At 34.0% G+C, this 27,673-nt stretch overlaps 1 protein-coding gene across 1 annotated transcript in view; it reads right to left on the bottom strand.

Annotated features, from left to right (window-relative positions):
* LOC123541861 (uncharacterized) overlaps positions 1-22,866 on the bottom strand; it is a 56,660-nt gene extending 33,794 nt beyond the window's left edge. Inside the window, exon 1 of the mRNA XM_053544240.1 lies at positions 22,710-22,866. Within this exon, the coding sequence (XP_053400215.1) occupies positions 22,710-22,764 (55 nt within the window). The 5' untranslated portion in view covers positions 22,765-22,866. The remainder of the gene's footprint in view (positions 1-22,709) is intronic.
* Positions 22,867-27,673: the final 4,807 nt, after the last annotated feature.

The following is a 27,673-nucleotide window of genomic DNA, read 5'->3' as shown; positions in this document are numbered from 1 at the left end:
CTTTGCTCTCGGGAAACTGTTTTGTGGTAATGAGGCCCGACTGAAGATGCGAATGGAAATATCTGGCTCTCGAAAAACAGTTTTGTGGTAATGAGGCCCGGTTGAAGATGCGAATGGATATATCTGGCTATCGTAAAACTGTTTTGTGGTAATCAGGCCCGGTTGAAGATGCGAATGGATATATCTGGCTCTCGGATAACTGTTTTGAGGTAATGAGGCCCGGTTGAAGATGCGAATGGATATATCTGGCTCCCCTTACAGAAGAAAAAGGCCTGCTGCGTACTCTTGCTGTGTACATACAGCGTATATGATGCGTACATGATGTGTACTGAAGTCAAGGGCTTTAAATAGTACGCAGGATATACACCGCACATACACCGATGTAGTACACTTTTGACATGCAAATGAGCTCTGCCGCGTACTACTTGCTGCGTACATGCTGTGGACTACATAGTACACAGGATGTACGCTGGAGGAATTTAGTATGCGGGAAATAGTACGCAGCATGTACGCGGCACATACACTTTTCACATGCAAATGAGCCTGCAGTGTACTACCCCTGCGGCGTACATGCTGTGTACTCCTGTGGTGTACATGCTGTGTACTCCAGCGGCGTACATGCTGTGTACTCCTGGCCCGAGTCCTGCGGCGTACATGCTGTGTACTCCTGCTGCATACATGCTGTGTACTCTTGTGATAATGTAAATTCCTTACCCCACCAACTTTCGTATGCAAATGCTGATCATTTGGACAGAAAGAAACAGAAAAAAGATAAGTGACATGCATCAATAAGTATTTACCCTTACCAAAATAATGTAGACTGATGTTATCAAATAAATTAGTATGCTTTTCTTCATCCAGTTTTCAATGAAATAAATCAATTTTTGTAGCATGTAATTTGGTAAACATTTGAAGAAAATGGCGTAACTGCATCAAGGGGAAACAACTTTAATGCAACTAAATATAAGTGTTATGATTTATTATAGATGATGTGTGCGTAGTGTGTATTTATTTTGATTAAAATCCATCTGAGAACAATCTAGGACTGGAATTATATAAGCATTTATACACTTTTATGTCCGTAAAAAGTAGCGCACCAAAAAATTTTGGATTGATTTTTTCCAATGGGGCGGGCGCAATTAGCCAAAAACATTCTGAAAATATACGAGCGGCATATCCGATGAACAACTTTTTAATCTGGTGAGGCCTTAATGAGTTAACATAATGAGCATTAAAGCCTTTATAAAACATTATAGAATGGTGTTTTGCTTAAGAGTATTCAAATAACAGTGAGAGCTATTAATTCTTCTCATTCGGGCGCTGTTGAGGCATTATCTTGGTAATTATTTCATGTATTACAAAATGTAATGCAACGAAGTTCAAATAAGGCTTTTCAGTTATCCAAGTTAGAAAGCTCCAGGATTAATTCAAAATGAAAAAGAATATATTTTTACACTGCATGCAAGGTGCAGCGCAGAAATCACTAAGATGTAAGCTTCACAAATGAACATTGCAAATAGTAAATGGCAAATTTTCATTGTTCAGAATACCAGTAATCTGAACTATTCTATGCTATTAAGATAAAAGTTACTCGGAAATCAAGTTCTTGCTTCCAAAAAAAAATAAAATGTACAAATCCTTCCTGCATGAAGTGTATTTCAGACTTTTACCTAAAAAAATTCAAAGTATAAACACCAAAAGAAAATGAACAAGTCCCTCCCGCATATATGAAGTTTACTTCAGACTTTAACTTATAAAAAAAAAAACTGAGTATAAATGCCAAAAGAAATTGTACAAGTCTTTCCCCAGTATATGAAGTGTACTGCACAAATTTCAAAGTATCTGCGGTGTACATGCAGTGTACTATTTTCTTGTACAAGTCCCTCCTGCGTACATGCAGTGTACTCCTTAAATTTTCAGAGTCTGTGCTGCGTACTTGAAGTGTACTAGTGACCTCCTGCGTACATGCTGTGTACTCGTCGAAATAGTACGCGGCATGTATGCGGCATGTGGTGTATGTAAAATGTACTCCTCTGGCGTACTGCTGTGTTCGCGGCATATACACAGCAAATACGCAGCATGTACGCCACAGAGGCTTGCTTCTGTAAGGGTCTTGGGAAACTGTTTTGTGGTAATGAGGCCCGGTTGAAGATGCGAATGGATACATCTGGCTCTCGGGAAACTGTTTTGTGGTAATGAGGCCCGGTTGAAGATGCGGATGGAAATATCTGGCTCTCGGGGAAACTGTTTTGTGGTAATGAGGCCCGGTTGAAGATGCGAATGGAAATATCTGGCTATCGGTGAACAGTTTAGGCGGAAACGAGGCTTTGAGAGCCATATGTTTAAATCCACACCTTCAACTAGTGAGAAAGTCTTCTTCCTGAATAAAGTATTCTTAAATTAGCAGCAAAAAATTAAAAAAACGAAGGCTTTTTTTTTAAAGCCTTTTTCCCTTTTAGTAGAGTATAAATTTTACGCATTCATTCAAAAATTTGGGCGCACTTTGAGTAAATTTTAAAAAACCGAGGATTTAAGGCGATTTTAATTTAAACCCTTTGGTAGGGCAAAAAGGGGTTTCCAGCCCGAGAAAAAAAAGGAAAACCCTGCCCAGCATACAAAAATTTTGGCACTGCGTTGCGAAACTTTTTTGGCCCTCTTTTTTTTTTGAAAAACCTAAATGGGGTTTCTAAAGAAATTATTTAAAATTTCTCTAACCGGCAAAGTGAGTAAAAAGTTTCTTCTACTTTTGGAAATTTTTTGGGAAAGCATAAAATAAAGGGGAGCAAATGGGGTTTAAAAATTTGGGTCTAAAAATTTTATATTTCAAAAGGAGCCATAAAAGGGGGAAGTAAAATTAAAAAAAATAAATCCCGATTAAAAATAATTGAAAGATATTGGGTTCCGTTATGATGTATTTTTCTTTTTTGAAAATAAAAGTTGGAAAATATATCCATTTTCCTCAGTTTCAGTACCTAAAAAAAAATTGTATTTTAAAAAGGATGGGGTTTTTTTTTTTTTCTTTTAAAAAAATTTTTAAAATTTTAATTTTTGGTTTCCTATATTGGAAAAAACTTTTGTATTTGGGGATTTTTTTTTTTTCCATTGTTTGTTTGTCGGGCGCTTTAGTGCGCGTTGTTTTTGCTTGTTTAAATTTCTTTTTCAAAAAAAATGCAATGATAATAAAAATTTAATCTACAAAATTAAAACACAAAAATTTATAAACATTTCATTTTCTTTGGGAAGTCTTTTTTAGTTATTTAGTGTATTTTTTCGCGTGGTCTTTTTGGGGAAAAGGCCCCAAACATTCGAAACCCTTTTTTTTAAATTACCTGACGGGCCGATTCTCCGCTTTTTTATGGTTGAAAAAAAAACAAAGTATCCTTTTTATTCGTTTTTGTGGGACACGGGCGGTCATCGGGGTTTTAAAACTTTTTGGGACCTTCCGTTAGCCCCCCTGGAGGCTTCCCTAAACCTTAAAAATAATTAAAGCCCCCAAGGGTGAGGTTTCGAACTAGCAAACTGTGAAGGGCCAAAGCTTTTCCCGAACGTCGGGCGGCCCAAAAATTTTGCCCCCTTTTTTTAAAAATTGTTAAAAAGAGTCTAACGGTAAAAAAAAATTCAAAAATTTTAAAATGAAAAACCAAAGGGAAAATTCCATAACAAACAAAATCTTTAAAGGAAAGGTAAAAACTTTATTTCATTTTGAAAATTTTATTTTTTTATCAAAAAAGATTCATCAATTTTTTTAAAAAGGATATGGGTTTTTAAAGTTTTTTTAAAAAAAGGGTTAAAACTGAGCATTTTAAAAAGGGTTTAGTGCACGCCCATTTTGGGAAATTTCTAACAAGAGCTTTTTTTTAAAAGGCATTTTGGGGGTAAAATTATTAATGTTCTAGTTTTTTTTTTTTAAAAACTTTCCTTTTTCTGAAATTTTTTCACGAGCCCGGGGCCCCCAAGGTTGTTTTATCTTATACTTTTTATTTAAAAGATTTTTGTTGCCTTTTTTTTTTTTTTAATATCTTTTTTTTAAATGGTATGAAAGGACGGTTATTTTTTAAAATTTTTATAAACATGACTTTTGGGTTTTTTTTGCTTAGTATTTGATTTAAGGGAAAGTAAAAAAATATTTTAAATTTAAAATTTTTTTCTTTTTCTTGTTTCGTCGTTTTAACTACGTTTAGTTTTTTATAAACTTTTTCTTCGGTCCCCAAAAACCCCGGACGTATGAATATAAAATTTTCGGCGGGAATCGTTGTTACTTTTTAAACGTTTTTAAAAGTGACGTCAACTGAAAAGGGACGTCATGATTTCCCAGTCAGATTGTTTTTTTTTCCCATTTCCATAGAAAAAATTTAGTTGTCTTTCTGTTGGGAAAAAAATTATTAAACCTACATCAAGGGGAAACGGGCGTAAATTTTCCAGTTCGACCCGGCCCAAATGGGCCCCTTGGCACTCGCTTAGTAAAAAAACTTGGGCCCCAAAAATTCGGCCCTTGGACTCAGCTTTGTAAACAACATCGGCCCAAAATGGGCCCCTTGGCACAAAAAGGGGGTTAAAAAAAATCAAATTAATAAAATTTTTTTTTTATGGGAAATTTAATTTTAAAAGGTGGAATAGCTTTTTTGTATTTTTTTTAAAACCCCGCTTTTAAAATTTTTGATATTTTAAAAGTGGGAAGTTATCCCGGCATGGGGGTTTTTAAATTTTTTTCTTGTTTTTTAGTGAAATTTTTTAACTATGACGTCCAAACTTACCATGCAGGGGTCTGTTGTGGCGCCACGTTAAAAACGTTTAAAAATCGGTTTATTTTTCTCATTTGTTATTTTTCAATTTAAGGCAAAGGGAAACTTACTTTTTTATTTTTGGGTCATACAAAGGGCTCCGGAGCGGGGACGGGTTTTTGTTTTTTGGTTTTCAAAAACGACGGAAAAAAAAAAATTAAAAAAAAACGACTTCCCTCAAAATTTTGTTTTTTTAAAAAAAAATCGCAAAACTTCTTTTTAAAATTGGGGAAAAACGGCGAACCTTTATGCAAAAAAAAAAAATAAAAAATGAAAAAGAAAAAAAAATTTTTTTTTTGTATGATAATTTTTTTTTAAAAAGTGAGAATTTTTAAACCCATCAAATTTTTTTTTTTTAATAAATGCCCACTGTCCCCCTCCGACAAAAAAAGGGGGACTTAAAAGTGGTTCTTAGTTTACAACGGGGTTTAGGGTTTTCCCGTAAAAATATTCTATATTTTTTTTAAAAAAGGGCATGTATGCACTGAATATTGCCGATAAATGTATTTTTTTTCTCAATTTTTAACGGGGTTTTTATGAAAAGGAATTTATTAAAGGGAAGGGAATTTTATAAAAATTTGTTTCTAGATTTTTTTTTAATTTGGGAAAAAAATGTGCCGTCTGTAGGCAACAAAAAATCTTTTAAAAATATATATACCTTTTTTCTTTTTTTATGAAAAGGACTTTTTTAAAAATTTTTAAATTTTGTTAAAAAGAAAGAAAAAGTAAAAAAGGTTAAAGAAGGATCTCGGGGCCCGCCAGCTTCGTTTCATAGGGAGAACGCAAAATCTTCGGATAAAGGGGTTTTGGGATTTCGTTTCCCTGAGCGAGGCGTAGTTCTCCGTGAGGGAATATTTGATAAAAGACAGTGTCTGATATCATTGCCCTCCCCTTTTTTTCAGGGGGGGGAAAGTTGGCTTTTTATTGGGGGGGGGAAACATGTTTTTTAACTGTTGCAGATCCGGGAAAGATTGTTTTTGGGTCAATGTCCGCCGTTTTACAAAAACAAAAATTACTGTTAAAAAACCCCAAGACAAACAAACAAAAGAAAAAATTTCCCAAAATACGTGAGGTCACCCGAAAAAGTGACAAAACAGTTAAAATAAAAGTGTAGTGCAAAAGGGACAATGTCTTACGGGAAAACCCTTTTCGGGGGTTTTTTTTTTTTTTTTTAATGTAGTTGTGTTTGACAATACCTTTTTTTCCCCTTTAAAAATTTAAACCCACTTTGCGTGTAGGTGTTAGTATAGGGAAAGTTAAGATTTTATACATGTACTTTTACCTTTGTGTAACTAAAGTAAGAGTGTTTTAATTTTTTTTTGTCATCAGAGATGTGCAGTTTTGAGGTTTTTTCTTTTTCAATTTACGCATATTATTCATTGTTTAAAATAAAATTCAGCCCGTAGGCGTCCCATTGGTGAAAAAAAAATTTTTTTAAAGCGGATGTTAAAAATAGGTGGTTTGTTTAGGACATGCTCTGGTTTTTTTGTTTGTTTTGTTTTATTTATTTATTTTTTTTTTTTTTTTTATTTTTGTGCGCGCACGACATCTTATCTCTTGCTCTGGAAAATTTTATGTCTTGTGCAAGAAAAATTATTTTGGAGCCCCAAAAAAAATTTGGCATTTTAAAATTAGCATGGGCAACGCCCTTCCACATTTCTCTTTACTTTTTACAAATTTAAAAAAAAAACCCGCTTCCAAAATGAAAAAAATTGAATTAAAAAAGAATAAATTATGATATTTTTAAAAATTAGCCAGGGTCCCAAATTCAGTTATTTTGCCTATCTGAACATCCCCAAACCTCTCTTCCATCTCTCTCTCTCCCCGTGGTCCCAAAAAAACGGGATTTTCCAGGGGAAATGGCAAAAAGTTTCACTTAAAACCAAGAAAACATTTTCTTTTTCATCCCGGGGAAAAACCTTCTTTTTTAAATTTTTGATATCAAAATCTTTTATGCGGGTTGTAAGAAAATTAAAAGTGCTATTCCATTTTTAACTTCGGTTTTAAAAAATCAAAACTAAGGGCCGGGTTATAAAGTTTAAAAAAAAATTGCCATGTGTCTTTAAGTTTTCCCAAAAATTTCAGCAATTATAATACGGGAAAAAAAACATTTATTAGAGAGAGCGAGAAAGAAATAGTTTAAATTGGGACGGCCCAATTTTACTTTCCCTGAAAGGAACAAGTTTAAAGCCGAAAAAAAACCCACGTTGTGTTCGGTTTTCCATTTATTTTCTCGCTTTTTCTGATCCCAAAAGGGGGGAATTTTCTTTTAAGAAACAGAAAAAATTTTCAGCCCGCCAGCCGTCCTATTTATTGGGGAAACTGATCTTTAATTGTTTAAACGCCCAAATCCATTCATCAAGTTTTTTTTTTTGGTTTTTTTTGTTTCCCTCAGGGGAAAATACGGGGGGCGTTCAAAAAATCCCCGGAAAAGGGTGGCTCTCAATTTTTTAAAGTATTTTTAAAAAAATAAATGAAAATGCTACAAAAATGGGAAAAGGGAAAAATGGGGTTTGATATGCCCAAAATTGGGATTGTTTTTGGGGGAAAATAAAAAGTAAAGGGCGAGCCCCCAGGGGCAACGTCATGTGACGTAATCCGGCCCAATTTTGCCCTTTTTTTTCAAATTTTATTTGGGCCCCTTAAAAAACCTTACTTGCCACTTGCCAAATTTTTAATTTTACCTTTTTTTAAATTGGGTAAAATATTGATAGGGAAAAGAAAGCTTTTCGCCAATAAGAAAATTTTTAAAAATTTTGCATCATTAAAAAAATTTGACGGGGCTTTCTGATTTGGGTCGTCGCTTGAAATCAGTGTTGAACGGAGATGGGGAGATAAATTTTGTTTTCCCCCCCCCCCGAATCAAAAAATAAGGGAAAAGGGGAAAAAAATTGCTATGTAAAAAAAGGTTTAAGGGAAAATTTCCCCGGGAAGGAAAACAAAATTTTATTAGGGGGCCCTTGACTTTTAAAATGTGGTCAGGAAAATATTGTTTGACGGACTTGTTTTAAACGACATAAAAAAAGGGCGCTCAGTCACATTTAAAAAATTTAAAAGGGGTCCTTGTTTAAGGTATCAGTTCGTGTCCGTTTCTTCATACAACGGGGAACTTTTTTAAACATTTTTTAAATTTTTTTTTTGGAAGGTTTTACAAATGCATTTAATGGTGATAAACTTTAAAATCAATGGAATCAGGGATTTTGTTTTGATTAATTGAGTGTGATATGCGCATTCATAAAAAGGTTGGGGCCCGCTTGTGAAGGTAAGGCGTTGTAGGAGACGCCCAAAAAAATTTATTTTTGCTTGTTCTGAAATCTGTAATTTGGGTATTTGCATTAGAAAGTTTATCCGTCATATTTTAAAATTTTTTGGGCCAAAATGAGACCAGAAAAAAAGAAAGGGAAAAGCACTTTTCCCGGGGGTTATTTATTAAAACACCCCCCCGTACACAACGATATTAAACGATGAAGGGGAATTTTTTCTTTTGGGGAAACAATTTTATCAAATCCACGGTTGGTCTAAAGGCCTTATTAGGCTGTCCATTTTACAGTGTTTTTTTACTGCTAGTCTTTACAAAAGTAAAAAAAATTTCACCGGTTTTTCTTTCGTTTTCGACTTAAGATTGTCGGTAAATAAAGTGATTTGTAGGGGATAATTTGCCTTTTTTTTTTTTAAATTTGCGGGTTTTTCCCTGTTAGTTCCCAAATGTTTTTTCCCCCTGTATTTGTTTTTAATGATTGTACATGCTTTTTTTGTTTTCCCTGTTTTTTGGGTTTTTTTAAATGTCTTTTTTTGTTTCAACAAAAGGGAGTGTGGGTTTAAATGGTGAGTTGTAGCGAAAATTTGCTTTTCTCTTAATTAATTTTTTTTTTTTTTTTCCTTGGGTTTTCAATGTTTTCCTTCATGTGCGGGATTTAGTGTATTTTTTCTTTGTATGTTTCGTTTTTCTTTTTTAAATTGTTTTTATTTTTGTTATGCTCTTCAAAATTGGGAGGAAAAAAAAGTTATTTTTTATTATTATCAAATCCGGGCTGCCTGACGCGGGGGTTTTTTTCTTTTGCAGGAAACCCTTATCAAATCTGCGGTTGTCTGAGGCGGGGTTTTTCTTTTGAAGAAAATTTTTTCCCAAACCCGGTTCCCTTGAAGGCGGGGGTTTTTCTTTGGCGGGGGGAATGTTGTCAAATCCGCGGTTTACTGAGGCGGGGGTTTTCTTTTGCAGACAATGTTATCAAACCACGGTTGTCTGAGGCGGGGTTTTCTTTTGCGACAATGTTTTTAAAAATCCGCGATTGCCTGAGGTAGGGGTTTTCTTTTGCAGAAAAGGGGGGACTTACAGAGCGAACACAGCATGATATATCCCATTAGGGGGCCCCGTCACAAAATTTTAAAAAAAATAAAAAAACGATATTTTAAAAAAACAAAAAACTAAAAAATGGGCCATATATGATATTTTCTCACAATATATAGGCTCCTGGAAAACTGGACTGAAAAGGGCTAAAGATGTAACCCTTTTCCCCAAAAAAAAATGTTTAAAAATTATTACCCGGGAATTTTTGGTTTCTTACTTGTTAATGAGACGGTGAAAGAAATTTTCATTGGGAATTTCCTGTTTTAATGGGGTTTTTTTTTTTTCCAAGTTGTTAGTCGTTCCCAAAAAGCAAGAAAAAAAAAAGAGTATTGTTCTTTACCCTTAAAAGGTCATAAACCCACAAATCTTTGACCGAAGATAAACTCTCAAAAAACCAAAAATTAGGGGGAAATTTTTTTTTTAAACTTTTTACTTTTTTTTAAACCCAAACTCAAAAGAGTGGCATTTATAACGAAAATTTTCATTCGAAATTTAAAGGTATTACTGATAGTATTTATGTAAAATTTTTTAATTTCGTTAAGAAAGGTAACTATTACTTTTTCAAACGTTATTTTAAGGTGACTTTTTTTTTGTTCGTTTTCAAAAATTTTTTTACAGCGAAAATATAACCAATTTTTAATTAGTGGTGTCGTTTTTTCCCAATTCTAAAAAAATTTATTTTAAAAAGGAAAAAATTTAGACTAAAGTCTTTTTCCCCATTAAAAAAGGTTTACCCCCAAAACTTCGGTTGTCAAAATGACAAAATTTACAAATCGTAATTTTTTTTGCCCCCTAAGGTTTTTTTATTTTTGTAATTTTGTTATTAAGAAAAAAATGTGTAATGCCTTTTTTTTTCTATATAAAAAAATCGACCCAAAATCGATTATTTGGCCGGGGTTTTATTTTCGGTAAAAATTATCGGCAATTTAAACATGGTTTCAAAAAAACTAAAAAAAAAAAAATTCAGAGAGAGTTTTGACCCCCCTTGCATTTAAAATAATTAAATATTGCACAGTTTGCCCATGCCTTTTTTATGTCTACTTATATATATTCCCCAAATATCATGAGTTTTTTCTTGTAAAAGTGTTTTCGTACGTTTTTTGTGCGTGCGAAAGTTTTTTTGTTTATCTAAGCTTCTTTAGTGGGCCCAACCGGTTTTCCCTTAGGGGCGTCTCCTCCGAATTTTTCTTGAAGATACAGAAAAAGCCCCAAAAACCCCAAAAGGTTTGTCTTTTCTTTAGCAAGGAAGGTTTTAAAGACCTTTTTCTTGAGACTGTATGGGGGAAATTTAAAAATTTTTAAGATGGCAGAGTGGGGGGCTCAAACCCCCAGGACCTAAAAGCTTTGTAGCCCCGCTTTGTTACAACTAGTTTTACTGCTTTCCGTTCTCTTAAAAAAAGTGTAGTTTATTTGACTACAATATCTCGCAGCGAAAGTGGCATGGTATCCTGCTCCTTTCCCCATTATTTTTCCCCCGGGGGTTGATCATTCCTAGGGAAATCTTCTGTTTGGTCGTACTCCAAGCGAAAAAGGGGCTGTTGGGAAACTTTTTAATGTAGGCTCGGGTGGGATAGAAGGAAAATTTTTAAATTGAAAACCCAAATTTGGTATCCTATACATTTTTGTCTATTTTGGTTTTTTTTATATTTCATTTTGGAACAAATATTTACATTTTTTCTTTATTTCGGCGAACGCCGTTTTTAAAAAAACGAATTGCCATGATGAAAGTTTGAAAATAAAACTACTTGATAATGCTTAAAGATAATTTATCAAAAAGGAGATTTATACGCTACACTCTGCCTGATTGGGCGAGGGTTGTCTTTTCTTTTTTACTCTGCTGAAAATTTTTTTAACGCTAGTGAAATTTACAGAAAAAAAACTTTTTTAAATTCCTGAGGGAAAGGGCCCAACGCCGGGAAAAGTTGGAAGTTAATTTTAAGTAGAACAAAAAATGTTGGTTTTTTGATTTTTCCCGTTTAAATTTTAAATGGGCAGACCCAAGCGTTTTTACGCTTTTTTTTAGTTTTTAAAACTACGTTTCGGGTCAGGGGATAAATTTTGAAAAATATTGATATATCTTAAAAAAGATTAAATAAGTTTTTAAAAAATGTTCAAAATTTCCAACATATCTCAATTTACACCAAAAAAAAATGAATACGGTCTGCTAGGATAAACCGATCGATTTTGGTCTTCAAAAAGGAAATGCCTTCCAAACCACTGCCCCAAAAAACCCTTTTCCCCGAAACCATTATGAAAAATTAAAAAAGAGAAATTTAAAAATTTTTTAAAGTGTGGGGTTTAGTTTTTTCCATATTTGAAAAATGGTAGTTTGATGATAGGGGTTAAAAACCCAAAAGATATGGGAAAAACCCCAAAAATTGTTGTCTTTTACAAATTTGGGCCCACCATCGTTTTTTTAAAAATATTTCTTGTTTATTATTTATTTTATAATTGAAAAGAAAAAAGGGAAAAAATATTTTGGGTCTTTTCAAAAGCGGTCTCAAATATTTTAAAAAATAATTTCTTTATTATGAAAAATTTTCGAGGGGGGGAAATTGAACCGTCGTAATAAAACCCCTATCTGAGTGCTAAGTACTGTTTAAAAAACTAAAAAACTGGGCCGGTGCCAAATTTTTTGCGCGTGTGCAAATATATAAGAAGTTTGTTTTAAAAAGAATTATTTTGGCTCGAGCACATTTTAGAAAATGGGCTTGCAAAATTTATTGGGGTACTGAAGTTCTTGAAAAGATCAAGGAAAAGAAAATTAGTTTTAAAATCACTTAGTGGGAAATTTTTTTTTATTTTAAATAAAGGGGGTTTTTTTTATGAGATTTTTTTTTTTCTTCGTACTATTGCCTTTCCGTAAATAATTTCGCCACTAATGTTACCGTTTTTTTTACCAAAAAGACCAAACAAATTGTATCGCCGGGAAAGGGCAGTTTTAAAGGGATTAGGCCCCCAAAAGAAAAGTTTAAAATGGCTTTGGGGTTTGGGTTTTTTCTTTCGCTGACCCTGCTTCGCAAATTTTTTGCAAATTTTTAAAAACTTTTACCGTGCCGGGTTTTTTTTTAAATTTTTTTTGGAATTTATTTGGGATTTCCTCAAGTCAAGTGAGAAAATTTCAAAGTGGCGACCTTTTTCCAAAACGTTTTCAGAGAATTCTTTTTTACCATTTTTTTTTATGGGAAAAAATCATAAATTGGTTTTAAAAAATTATAAAAACTAAAAAATTTAAAAGGGGGTCAGTATTTTTTTCTAGGGTGCCCCAAGTAAACGGAAATTTTTTTGAGACAGAATTCTGTTTTCCCAAAATTGAAAATTTAAAGGGAGAATTTTTTTTCGGGGTCTGTTTTGAATTTTGCTACTTCATTCAAAAAAAAACTTTTGGGGAAAAAAGTAAAACCTACCCCAATTTCTTCCACAAAATGTTAAACTAAAAAAATGCAGGCAAAAAAAGGAACTTTTTCCGCAATAAAATCAGTTTTTTTTAAAGATGTTAACTCTTTCCCCTTCATTTCGAGGTAAATTCACTTTTTGAAAAAACAAGAAAATGTTTTTCAAAAGAAATTTTCCGCTTTGTACAATTAAAACAAAAAAAAGTCTTGAAAGAAGTAAAAAATTACTAGAAAAAAAAAAAAAAAAATAAGGAAAAAAAAGTTTTGGGTCCCCAAAGGGGCTTTAAACCCACGGCCCCCCTCCCCCAAAATTGCAGTCAAAGTAGGTTTTATGGTAGGTATTAGGCCCCTAAAAGAGTATCTCCTTTTTGAAGATATTCAGTTTCTACCATAAACCTACCCTTTTACTGCAATTTTTTAGGGGGGGGGGGGGGGGGGGGGGTAGGTTAAGCCCATTGGGCCAAATCTTTCTTTTTTGGCCCAAAATTTTTTTTTTGGATTGTTTTTTTTTTTTTGTTTTATTTGTGTTTTATCCCAATATCTAAGGTTTTTGATTCTTTTTTTATATCAAAATGGAAATGTGGCCAATTACATAAAGCAAAACATTTTTTTGAAATCAAAGTGTGGGAAATCTTTTAAAGGGTTGGGACCCGGGTCTTGCCCTTTGCTAAAACATTCTTTTTTGGTTATGGTTACATTTTTTGCAAGGTAGTTTTTTGAATGTTTTTACCTTTTCCCCCCCGGGGTTTTAAATTTAAAACCCTTTAAAAAATGGGTCTGCCCCGTTTAAGCAATTTTTTTTGACAATTTTTTAAATTATTTTGTGTATTCTGTTAGGACCTTATTAAAGGGTAGAATGAGCCACGACAAAGTTAGATACCCATTAGAAATATTTTTACAGAAAATTTCGTAACTGTCCTTTTTAAAATGAAGATACTTAAATAGTGGAAATTTTCTTTTGATTTCAACGAAATTTAGTTTTACATTTGCAAATTTTTTAGATTTGGGATAAATTTTAACAAAAACTGAACCTAGACAAGTTCATAATTTATTTCCAACCCCAAAAAAGGCAAGGGATGTAATTAAAAGTTTCTTAAAAAATTTTTTGGCCATGTTAATAATTTTCAATGCAAATATTTGGAAATATTAAATACAATAATTCTTATATTATTATCATTCCTTAGGCAAAATATGTTTATCAAATCTGAGCACATGCTTACATGTTGTTGTTTTTTTGAGGCCCCACTGAAGGGTAACCCCGTTTATTTTCGAAACTGAAAAGAAAAAAATATGCATTAATGTACATTATATATAAAATATAGTGAGTGAAGTATAACTCGCAATTTTTAAATGTGAGAAATTATCAGTTTAAATTTCTCAGATCGTATAATTATATGAAATTTGGGGTTTTGTGTTTAAACAGAAAAAAAAAGTTTTTGTTAATCCTATACAAATAATTTTTAGCTTTTATTTATTTTTTTAAAACAAAAAAACGAGGGCAAAAAAATTTGTAGGAAGAGAAGTTGGGTTAAAAGGGGAAGTAACTCTTAATCCCTTTTTTGTCTTTGCTTTACCAGGGTTTTTCTTACAATGTAATGTACTTAATCTTAAAAACCCATAAAAATAGCTCATAGGTCAATATGTACATGCATTTTACACAAAATGAAAAAAAAAATATAAAAAAGGAGGCTGGAGTTCAGTATTGGGCATATCAGGCTTTAAGAAAAACTAGCAACTTAATTGTAATTAATGCTAAATATTCACTCATTTCTTTGTCAAACTTAGATGCATTTTCTTTTCTTGCATTGTACGACTTTGTATGTAAAAGTGTAGAAACTTGAATTCGAAAAAAAGTTGGGGGGAGCTTCCCAGAGCTTGGGAGAAATTATTTTTGCAAGATTTAGTTTAAATTGGCCAAAAAGAATTTAATTCATTGTTTGCTTTATTGTAGTTTTACCTAAAAATTAAAACTGTTTAAAGGGCCAATTTACATTCTATATATTCTGGTTTTTGTAAAAAAGTTGTATTTATGTTTTTTTCCCTTTTTTGAAATTCTTATTTTATAGTAAATTTCCTAACCCCCTCAAAAATTTTAAAAACTTAAAAAAACATCCTATTTACAAACCTTGGGGTAGAAGAAGCTAGGCCTCAAAATGTTGAACATAGAATTATATATTAAAAATAGAGCGCAGAAAATAACCCTTTTTTGGGGTTGCTTATTTAAAAATAATTTTTTACACACTTCTTTTTCCCAAAAATTTTTTCTTAATTGTTTTTGGGTTTTTTTTTTCAAAAAAAGTCTTTTTCTAAAATTTAAAAAAAAAATGGATACCAAAAACCCTTTTAAAAAAAAAAAAAGTATTTAGTTTTATAAGTAACAACCTTCTAAACATTTTCAGTTTTAAGTTTATCATCGTTTAAATCCCCCTTTAAACATTGTAAGTCATCCATAAATTTTTAAAATTGAGAGGCAATATTTTTTTTTATTATCTGGTCCAGAATTCCAAAGGAATTCATAGAAAGAATTTTGTATTGATTTAATCATGTCTGCCCTTTGGGTTAGCTAAACTCAAAAGATGATTTATTTTTTGTAAGCTAAGGTTTTTTTCTCAACATTTTTTCCAGTTGGTTTTAATTGATTTTCTTTTACCCCTAATTTTTCAATTTTTTTAAATTTTTTTCAATTTTTTTAAAACAGTCCCCTTTTTTTTTTAAAAAATAGGGGGGATTCTATTTCCAAAAGGGTTAGGGACAGTTTCACTTTTTACCGCTACAACCTATTTAATTTTAAACCCCGAAATTAAAAAGGGAAATTTAAACCACTTCGAGGGAGCCCTTTTTTTTTGAAGTAAAAACTTCAAGCAGACGTAAGAAGGGGATCGGGTTAACCCCTAGGTAGATATCTTTTTTGTCAAACAGAGGACAAATAAAATCAATAAAACGGAACAATGGAGGGTAGGTTAGGGGCATTTTACCCTTTAAACATGGGTTTGTGAAGGACCCCGGTGTCAGTTACACCGTGTGCGGGAAGGTAATATTGAGGAAAATTTAATTTAAAATACCCCAAAAAGTCAACCCAAAAATTGTAGATTTAAAATCATTTAATGATTTAAATTTTTTTTTTTCAAATTTTTCATATAGGGTTTGGAGCAGGGGGGGGGCCCGCGGGGGCCAGGGGCCCCCCCAAAATAGGGGGGAGGGGGGGCCCAACTATTTGTTTTGGCCCCCCCCCAAAATTTTTGGGGAAAAAAAAATTTTAACTTGCAGTTTTTAAAATAACATTTACTTACTTAGTTAGCATCTATAAATTTTTTTCAAACCTTTATTTTTGATTTTCATTTGGCCCTTCCCCTTTTATTTTGACGGGCTCTTTCCCTAAATGTGAGTATGAAACGTACGCGCCTGCCAAGGGTTGTTTGATTTTTTTTATAAAAATAAATTTTATATTCGCGCAATCACTACAAATTCCCGGTTTGAGCGTTTTGCAAAAACTATGTAACTATTTTTGCCCGTTTACGATGTAAAAGTTATGTATTTTTTTTTTTTTTTCATTTTCCATTCTAGGGAAATTTATTTTTTCCACAACTTTATTTCACCCAAATTTGACAAATGCAGCGTAAAAAGATTGTAAAGTCCGGGGTTCAACAGAAACCCTTTTAAAAAAATAGCACCCCTTAATTAGAAACAATACATAATTAGATTAAGACATTCAGGGCCCAGTAAAATGTGTTTCATCAGAATAAAAATTTAATGATTTCTTTAAAAAAAAAGGCCCTTTAGAGGGGGCCCATGGCCCATTTTGCCCTGTACAAGGGTTTGTCATGAATTAAAGCACCCGGGGGTTTCCTTTTCCCCCCAACCCCCCCCCCCGTGCCCGGGGTTTGAAAAAAGGTTTTGGCCCCCCCCCCCCAAAATTAAAAATCACTCCTACGCCCATTTTACATAAACATTGGGTTTTTTAAATTTTTTTACTAACCATTTTAAAAGTTTCCCTTACAACACCAATGGTGTTTAAAAAAAACAAAATTTTTGGGAAATATTTTTTTATAAATTTAAAAGGGGCTTTCATTTATCTGTTTTAAAAAATATTTATCCCAAAATTTTTCTTGGGAAAAGGGTGGTTTTTTTTTCGCATGTTACTGTCGGCCCCAAAGAAGGCCCGGACATTGGGTCACTTTTCATTACTTGATCGGAAAGGCGTTGCAGTTTTTTTTTTGGTTTAAATTTCAAATTTTAAAAATCAAAAAAAATTTTGTAAATGACCAAAAATGGTCGAAAATTTTTATCTGTTTTAAACCCTTCGTTCAGGGCCCCCTTTTACAAAAACCCCCTTTTTGGGGCCCCACTTCGGGGTGAGTTTGCTAAAATAAATATAAATTTGAATTGTGTTAAAATTTTCAGCAAATGTTTTGTTTATTTTGTACCGACCATTTGGTTTCAAATAAACAGGGAAATTAAAAAAGTTTTCAGGGAAAAAAACTCATTTTTCTGTTCGGGGTTTTTCATCAGTACCCGTACATATTTTTAAAAAACAAAAAAAAAAAAAACAACAACTTTTTAAAGTTTAAGTATTATATTTATAAAAAAGAATTTCCCAAAACTAAAAAAGGCTTTTATCTGGTGTTGGTCAAAAAAATTCATCGTTCGGGTTGTTTTTTATCTGTGACGGGCAATCTTATTGTAAACTTTCCCAAAACTTTTAAAGACCAAATAAGGGGGGATAAAACATAGTACGTGTCCTGTTTGTTATCAGGTTTTGTTGAATTTCTTTGCAAATTGTAAATTTTTAATTTTTATGCAGTTCATGGAACTACTTTCATAGGGTAAAAAACAATAGAAAATTCGTTAATTTATTATTTAAAAAATAATATATCTCATCGGTGATTTGTCGTGAAATTTAAAACCCTGTTTGGGAGTTCAGATGCGAAGAAAAATTTTATTCCCAAAATGGGGGGCAGCCCGAGTGATATAATGTTTCGCTTTTTGGAAAGCCCAAAAATTTATTTATTCAAGAGGGAAATCACTAAATGGGATTTATTATTTCGATTCCCAACCCGTTTTCATGGACGTAGGAGCGAAGGGGTTTTTCTTTGGGGGGAGGGGGGGGGGGCAAAACCTTTTTTGCCGGCCCTTTTTTTTTTTTTTTTTTTTGGGGGGGGGGGGGGGTTTGCGGAAGGTATCCGCAGTCATTTTTCGTGACAAAGCCTCAAAGCCTTGTACAGGGGGTTAATTTGGGGCCCTAGGCCCCTCAAAACCTTTTTTGTTTTAGCAATCATTGAGTTATTCTGATTAAACCAAAACGAATGGTAATGAACTGTCTTAATTTAGTCTATTTTTGTTTGTTCTAATTAAGTGTGCCTTTTTTTTTCTTCTTTTTGTTGAAGGCCCCGGAAAAACAATTTAATTAGTACTGCATTTTTCTTTTAAATTTTTGGTTTTAAAGTTGTGGGAAAAATTTTTTTTTTTCTTGAATTGGACAATGAAAAACAAAAAAAATAACATAACGTTTTTCATGCCGTTTAAAAAAAGGGTTAATAGTTTGGCCTTTATTGATTTTGGGAGACGCTCCCAAAACCCGGAAACGTAGGATTGCGCTCAATGAGATATTATTTTTATAAAATGTTTAAACGTTTTTTTGGCGTGGGCGTAAGATTTCAGTACTCACACTACCCGGGAAAAAGGGCATTTTTAGTTTAGAATTTCAAGGGAAGGCCAAATGCCCAAAACGAAAATTTTGGTTGAAAAGGGAAATTTTATGTTTCCTTTAAATAAAGGGTTTTAAATTTGGGCTGCAATTTTTTTTCTCCCTTTTTAAAAAAATTCGGGGGGCCAAAAATATTTCTTTGGGCCCCACCTCTCCCAGTTTGGGGGGGGGGGGGGGCTGGCCCCCGCTTTTCCCCCCCCCCCCGCTCTAAGCCTTGGGGTTTTTAAGGGCTTTTTAAAATACTTTCCCTTGGGGGCTTTAAATTTAAAAATTTGCCCTTTTCAATCGGGGGTTCCCCCCCCCCCCTTTCCCGCGCGCCGGGGTTTCGCCGCTTGACGTATGGACGTAAAAAATTGTGACGTTTAGAACGTGAATTGTTTAAGAAAAAAAAATATCTATCCATTTCTTTGTCGTTTTAATAATTTATTGCCTTTGGAAATTCAGATGCGAAGGAATTATTTCCGAGGGGGTAGGCCCCAGTGGGTATAATAATTTCGGGATCTGAACGACAAGCAATGATTTATTCAAGAGCAAATCACTAAATGAGATATATTATTTCGATTCTAATACGTTATAAAGGATTTTAAAGTACATCCTTGATGACATGCATTAAATATTTGCCCGTTTTCAATCGGTTTCTTTTCCAGCGCGCCGCTATGCCGCTTGACGCCGTGACGTAATAAATGTGACGTCAGAACAGTGATTTGTTGTATGATAATTCACTGCTTTCTTCCTTCTTCGTTTAATAGGAAAATGAATCGGATCGTGTTAGAATGTTTAATAATTCACTGTTTCCAGCCTTCTTTGTTTAATAGGAAAATGAATCGGATCGTGTTAGAATTGATATTTTACATAAATCAATGATGAATTGCTCTTTCGGTGCATGAAAGTTTTGCGGCCAGTCTGAGTTTGTGGCCAGTTCGAGAATAACCTATAGCATGTAAAGAGTCGGCAGCAAAAAAAAAAAAAAAAAAATCTCAATATAATTGGGATCATCTCGTCAAATTGGTTGGGCTAATCGTTGAACCAAATATGTTTAAGAAATAATATATCTCATCCAGTGATTTGTCGTTGAATAAATCACTGCTTGGAGTTCAGATGCGAAGGAATTATATCACGAGGGCGTAGCCCGAGTGATATAATAATACGCATCTGAACGACAAGCAGTGATTTATTCAAGAGCAAATCACTAAATGAGATATATTATTTCGATTCTAACACGTTATAAAGGATTTTAAAGTACATCCTTGATGACATGCATTAAATATTTGCCCGTTTTCAATCGGTTTCTTTTCCAGCGCGCCGCTATGCCGCTTGACGCCATGACGTAATAAATGTGACGTCAGAACAGTGATTTGTTGTATGATAATTCATTGCTTTCTTCCTTCTTTGTTTAATAGGAAAATGAATCGGATCGTGTTAGAATTATATCTGATATACATCTATATGACATACTTCTGATTATTACATTGGTCATTATCGTTCGATCATCTGTTTTGACGCTCATAAAGTTTGACGCCCATTTCTAATTTGGCTGTCAAGTAGTTATAAAAGTGAGCTAGGCTTTTTAATATGCCAAATTACACTGGTTTGCAAAACAGGCAATATTTTACTTTTGCATTCATCATATTTACAGTTAGATTATATTAATATCTTACTTTGGTGTATTTTATGTATTTTTGATAATACAAAAATCTCCAATACTTTAAAGCTGCTTGCCATGAAATTGCAAGCAATTTTATCATTTTATTAATCCCCCGCCGTGGCGGAGGGATTATAGGAATGGTCTGCGTCCGTCCTTCCGTCCGTCTGTCCGTCCGTCCGTCTTTCCGTCCGTCCTTCCGTCCGTAACAAAATCGTGTCCGGTCCATATCTTCTAAACCCCTTGAAGGATTTTCATGAAACTTGGATCAAATGATCATCTCATCAAGACGATGTGCAGAACCCATGAGACAGCCTTGTCGGTTCAAGGTCAAGGTCACAACTCAAGGTCAAAGGTTTGAGCCTGCCATTTTGTGTCCGCTCTATATCTCCTAAACCCCTTGAAGGAATTTTATAAAACTTGGGTCAAATGATCACCTCATCAAGACGATGTGCAGAACCCATGAGTCAGCCATGCCGGCTCAAGGTCAAGGTCACAACTCAAGGTCAAAGGTTTGAGCCTTCCATTTTGTGTCCGCTCTATATCTCTTAAACCCCTTGAAGGAATTTTATAAAACTTTGGTCAAATGATCACTTCATCAAGATGATGTGCAGAACCCATGAGTCAGTCATGCCAGCTCAAGGTCAAGGTCACAACTTAGGGTCAAAGGTTGAACCTTCAATTTTGTGTCCGATCTATATCTCCTAAACCCCTTGAAGGATTTTCATCAAACTTGGGTCAAACGATCACCTCATCAAGGCGATGTGCAGAACTTAGAAGTCAGCCATGTCGGCTCAAGGTCAAGGTCACAACTGAAGGTCAAAGGTTTGAGCCTTCCATTTCGTGTCCGCTCTATATCTCCTAAACCCCTTGAAGGAATTTTATAAAACTTGGGTCAAATGATTACCTCATCAGAACGATGTGCAGAAATTATGAGTCAACCATGCCAGCTCAAGGTCAAGGTCACAACTAAGGGTCGAAGGTTTGAGCCTTCCATTTGGTGTCCACTCTGTATCTCCTTAACCCCTTGAAGGATTTTCATCAAACTTGGGTCAAATGATCACCTCATCAAGAACTCACGAGTCAGCCATGTCAACTGAAGGTCAAGGTCACAACTGAAGGTCAAAGGTTTCAGCTCTGTATCTCCTAAACCCCTTGAAGGATTTTCATGAAATTTTGGTCAAATGATCACCTCATCAAGACGTTGTGCAGAATTCATGAGTCAGCCATGTCAGTTCAAGGTCAAGGTCACAGCTAAAATCAAAGGTTTTACCCTTTCACTATCCATAGCAGTGGCGGGGGATTTAGCTGTCTTTCAGACTGCCTTGTTAAAATTTCTTTATGGTTTCAGACTATGCTTATAGCAATTATTTTAACTTAATTCCATTTGGTTACTTCGCAGGGATATAAATAAGCGGGGGCCCAGTAGCCCACGGCCTCTAGATTTTCGGCTGGCCCCCAAATTGTTTAAGAAAATGCCCATATACCTAATGTTAAACATTTATTTTTGACAGTCTGAGCCCCTAAATAAAAATAGCTAGCTTGTATCCCTGCTTTGTAATCGCTTATTTTCCTCGAAATACCGAAACCTATGTTTAGAACGTGAAATTGAAAGTACACTCATTTTTCCGGAATTTCCATTACGTCAAAAATGTAAACAATCGACAACTTCGAGCAGTAGTTCGGAGATTTCGGTAAGATAAATTGACCGTAACGTGTATGTTCTGTTTTAAGTAGCATAAGTTATATTTCCATATTGTGTGCAAAGTCTGTAATATGATACTGACGCTGCTGAATGGTGAATTATGTAAGTGCATCCGCCGAAGCCAACAGTGTTATAATTTTTTTTTATAATTGCTTTACCATTTTTATCATTGCTAAGAGCTGAAACAAGATTTTTTTTTAATACGATATCGAAGTGAGATATTAAATCAGAAATAGGTTGCAGATTTAAGAAGTGTTTAAGCTTGTTACTGTAAATTAAAAAAAATAAAAGCCGTCTGGTTTGACATGAATAGGTTGAAGAGAAAGAGTTATCTAATTTGGAACAAACGGGTTAAAGAATACGTTCTTGAGCAAAAAGAACCTTAACTAATTGGTCTAAACACACGTAGCGTGAATTATGGGGGTAGGGTACGTGGTTACGTAAGGGATACGGACATAGGGCTTCCGTTAGAAATTTTGATATCATACAATTCAAATGATACATTTTAGATACGAGATCGCAAGCAAAACTATTTGTGACTTCACATCAGCCTCTGAAAAATCCACTGAAAACAAAATGGAAGTTTCACAAATGATCATTACTGCATGACACCTACTTATGAATGGAGCTCAACATACACAAAAATATAGATATAACTGAGCCGCACCATGAGAAAACCATAGTGCATTTGCGACCAGCAAGGATAGTATGGATCCATGCTGGTCGCAAAATGCACTGTGTTGGTTTTCTGATGGTGCGACTCAATTTTATTTTGTACGAGGATATTCTACATTTGAAGTAAATATCTGACGATAATCGGATGTCTTTAAAGTAATCGAATAATCAACTTATTTTTATAGAATTAATCTTAACTATAGCTTAAAAATCAAAACTGATGCCGTTATTAAGTTTGAAAAATTGTACATGTGTCTAAATTATAAATCATGTTTATTTTGAACCCTGAAGAAGGTAAATGTAGCCGAAACGTTGGTTAAAAATAAAATGACTCGTTTTTTAAATAGTTTTGTAGTTTTGACTACTTTCAATACTTACATCTTAAATTATACCAAACTTAAACAATCTTTAAATACAGAAAAGAGAGAAACAGTTTGCATAGATAGTCAATTTAGATACCTGAAAGGAACAAGATAAAGCCGGACAAAATCATGTTTTTGCTTCTGAAATCCATTTTATGTTTCTTTGCCTTTTCCCTTGCAAAATACTTTATCAGACGACAGTCGTCCTATTTATACAATTGATGATCATATTTCCTTGACGACCATCCATTCATCAAGTTTTTGTCTCTTGCTTGCTCACCTGGACATACACACACAATACTTATACGAATTCGTCGTCTAATATATTGCAACACGGAATTAATTCCCAGTGAAAAGGTGAAAAGGTCGTTTTGAAATATCCGGAACGAATTGGAGGCACGGCTTCCAACACCTCACGTGCTGGCCTGTTTAGGAGTACTCAGTGTTGCAGGCAATGTTATCAAATCCGTGGTTGCCAGAAGCAGCGGTTTTCTTTTGTGTCCAATTATATTTTGTGGCACATATGTATGATCATACATTAATACATTTATACGAAAACTAACAACTGGTTTGTCTTTGTTGGAGTAATGAAACAGAAACTACAAATCTTTGAACTCCAAGTGTGCTCTCCTTGAAACTACAGGACTGGGTCTTACGTTTGCCAAAACATCTCTTTGTGACATGGTTACATTAGTGCAAGGAAGTTTATTAGAATCTCTTGACATTTGTCCTCCAAGTTTTACATTAACCTTTAAGTTGGGTCTGTCAAGTTGATGCAACAGTTAATGACATTTAAGTTATTTCGTTTATTCTGTTAGAACCTTATTAAATGGTAGAATTGGCCGTGACAAAGTTACATACCCATTAGAAATATTTTTACATAAAATTTTGTAAATTTCCTTTTTAAAATGAAAATACTTAAATAGCGGAGTATGTCTTTGATTTCAACATAAATTGTCTAGTTTTACTTTTGTATTTGATAGATACTGGGATATTTCAACGACCACGCGTAGTTTCCTTGTTTATTTCCAACCAAAATAGGAAAAGGGAGGTAATAAAAGTTTTACAAGCTTGCATTTCTAATAAATTTAGGCTAAGTTGATAATTTTCAGTGCAAATATTTGGCATATTTTAAAATACAATAGATCTTATATTCATACCATTCAAAGTATGTTTATCAAATTTATGCACATACTAAAAAAGCAAGCAGGATAGGAAAAACAAATTTTATTCCCAGTAAATCTAACATATACTATATGTAGGTAACTAACCTGTGTTTGCGCATCGTTTGTTCTTTTTTCTTTTCTTTTTTTTATAACATTTCTATATAAACGAATGGGGTGAATGGTGGACTTACAGAGCGAACACGTAAAAGACATTGTAATACGTGTATATATGTCTCTAGCTCCTGGCAAACTATTCTATTTTAATTTTGTTGCATTTAACGTCGCACCGGCACAATTATAGATCATACGGCGACTTTCCAGCTTTGATGGTGGAGGAAGACCCCAGGTGTGTCTCCGTGCATTATGTCATCACGAGCGGGCACCTGGATAGAACCACCGACCTTCCGTAACCAGCTGGATGGCTTCCTCACATGAAGAATTCAACGCCCCGAGTGAGGCTTGGACCCACATCGGTGAGGTGACAGTGATTGCAGCCAGCGACATTAACCACTCGACCACGGAGGCCCCTACTGGCAAACTAGCCAGAAAATGGGCCAAATATATAAACTAAATGTTTATAAATCATTATCACGAATTTTATGTTTCATACCTTGTATAACTGAGACGAGCGCAAGAAATTAACATGGAACTTCCTGTCTCTATGTTGTTTGCCGATACCAACTTGAGCGAGAAAAAAATAGCATTAAAAAGAGTATTGTGGGTTTATATCGCAGTTCATTTATCAAAATGCAGATCGTTCGAGTGTAATACAATAAATGAATAAATATTTCATTTTAAATTAACTATTTATTCTGCTGCGTTGCACACAAAATTTATGATGAGTAATGGGAAATATTATAGACCAAAATTCACATTTACAATACAGGAATTGCCAAAAAGTACAGACATGGAACGCGCTTTCAAGTGAACATGAAAAAGATTAACAGATTCTATACCCTAAATATTTGATTAAGTTTTAGATTGGGAGACATGTCTTATTATAAAATTTCAGTAATTTATTATCATTACAATATTCAAAATACAAGGACAGATTATGTATTTATCCCGCTAAAGTGTCAAACAAGTATGGACGTTCATTAGCATATTTATAGCATAACACTTTCATATAATATTACCTTAACGGTTAACCTTACAGTTTGAAAAAAATAAAATAAAATAACACAAAAGCGTAGAAAGAAAATAATAACACCAAAGCGTAGAAAGAAAATAATAACACCAAAGCGTAGAAAGAAATGGTTATTTCACGTTAAAATTGAACAGCATATAAAACATGTTCATTACTCTAAAAACAATTGTCAGTATAATGATATATAACATAACAGGGAATCAATCTGTATAATTCTTCCAGCTAAAATATTGCGGAAAAATGTAAAAATCGGGCCAGTACTCGCTTTTACCAGTCGGCAGATCAACGGTATTAGATACGGTTGAACGGTGTGATAACCCTTACAGAAGCAAGCCTCTGTGGCGTACATGCTGCGTATTTGCTGTGTATATGCCGCGAACACAGTAGTACGCCAGAGGAGTACATTTTACATACACTGCATGCCGCGTACATGCCGCGTACTATTTCGACGAGTACACAGCATGTACGCAGGAGGTCACTAGTACACTTCAAGTACGCAGCACAGACTCTGAAAATTTAAGGAGTACACTGCATGTACGCAGGAGGGACTTGTACAAGAAAATAGTACACTGCATGTACACCGCAGATACTTCGAAATTTATAACACTTGTATTTAGTTGCATTAAAGTTGTTTCCCCTTGATGCAGTTACGCCATTTTCTTCAGATGTTTACCAAATTACATGCTACAAAAATTGATTTATTTCATTGAAAAGTGGATGAAGAAAAGCATACTAATTTATTTGATAACATTACATTATTTTGGTAAGGGTAAATACTTATTGATGCATGTCACTTATCTTTTTTCTGTTTTTTTCTGTCCAAATGATCTGCATTTGCATAAGAAAGTTGGTGGGGTAAGGAATTTACATTATCACAGCAGTTTCGCCACAAGAGTACACAGCATGTATGCAGCAGGAGTACACAGCATGTACGCCGCAGGACTCGGGCCAGGAGTACACAGAATGTACGCCGCAGGAGTACACAGCATGTACGCCACAGGAGTACACAGCATGTACGCCGCAGGGGTAGTACACCGCAGGCTCATTTGCATGTGAAAAGTGTATGTGCCGCGTACATGCTGCGTACTATTTTTCGCATACTAAATTCCTCCAGCGTATATCCTGTGTACTATGTAGTCCACAGCATGTACGCCGCAAGTAGTACGCGGCAGAGCTCATTTGCATGTCAAAAGTGTACTACAAACGTACTATCGGTGTATGTGCGGTGTATATCCTGCGTACTATTTAAAGCCCTTGATTTCAGTACACATCATGTACGCATCATATACGCTGTATGTACACAGCAAGAGTACGCAGCAGGCCTTTTTCTTCTGTAAGGGAAATATTAAAAGCATTTTTTTTTCTCTATTTTTGGCGGGGGTGGAGGTAGGGTGATGAATAAAAAGAATAAATTTAGTGTTTTATTTAGTATTTAAGGCATGAATTGTTAAATTCGTTTTACTGCTGGAGTAAATAAATAACAGCGACTATCGGAAAATCAAATTCAATATTATATACACCGAACCTGAGGAGTATGGGGTGCCGTTTTACTATTTCATAGGCATTTTGTTTAAATAAACAAAAATCGATTTCTTGATACCAGAAAATCATTGTTTGATATATAAAAATCTGTCACAATTTTTAATATCAGATAATCGATTTCTTGATATCAAGAATTCATTTTTATATCAATAATTAGATTTCCTGATATAAAAAAAAAACTATTTTTTTTTATATCAAGAAATGATTATCTGGTATCAACAAATCAGATTCTTGATATCAAAAAATAATTGTCGATATCAGAAATTTTTGATATCAAGAAATGATTTTTTGATATAACAGGAGCTGTGCGTAAGACAGCGCGCTCCACTATTCGGCGATTTGACAGTAAAATGAATTTATATCTCAATAAGAGACCTCTACTTTAACTTATGCTATTTTGACAATTCAAAATTCCTATGTAAAACAACGAATGTCGTAACAACGCGAGAAATGCACGGGGATCAAAAAGAAACTAATAATAATAAAAAAGTGTATCTCCGAATAAATTATAAAGTATCAATGACACTCAAAAACATGTCCCAACAGTGCACAAGAAGAAAATGCATAGACATTTTCGGGGTTAGTATTTGGTACCGTAAGTCTCTCATATATATACAATATATATATTCTTCAATCAAGGACATGTCAGTGTAAATGAGCCTAGCGTTAGTTTTCTAAGAAAACGTCGTTAAACTGTGTTACACGAATCACACGTGCACCGCTCTTTTACAAAAATGTGTCCACCACGTTTTCTTCAGTGAACGAAATAAAAGGAATATTTTACCTTAGATTTCCTTATTGTAAAGTATGATTCACTTTCTAATCTAAATAAAGCATCACTTTTTTATAACATCCCACTGTCCGATCTTTCTGATCACTTAACGATCATTCACAACTACAAAATAAAACCACCGTGTCATCAAAATTATCACTTTACACGGCTTCATGGACATCACGGACTACTAACATTAAATTTGTAATCATGCGCCAACCAAACAAATGATGAAAGATCGGGGCTTTTTCAAAAATATGTTTTATTTCCTGTAATTTTCTGATATTCTAACCTTTAAACAACCGAATTGTATGCACAGAAATAACGAAAAATTTATGCAATATAGCTGTTAGTTTAAATTTTGGACCTATCTTTTTCCAGGGTGCACGACATCTCGTCGAAACATGTTTGGTCGAACAGACAAATGGACGAAA

Source organism: Mercenaria mercenaria, chromosome 1 (genome assembly GCF_021730395.1).
Source record: "Mercenaria mercenaria strain notata chromosome 1, MADL_Memer_1, whole genome shotgun sequence".
NCBI lineage: Eukaryota > Metazoa > Mollusca > Bivalvia > Venerida > Veneridae > Mercenaria > Mercenaria mercenaria.
This window is presented reverse-complemented; position numbering and strand designations above follow the sequence as displayed.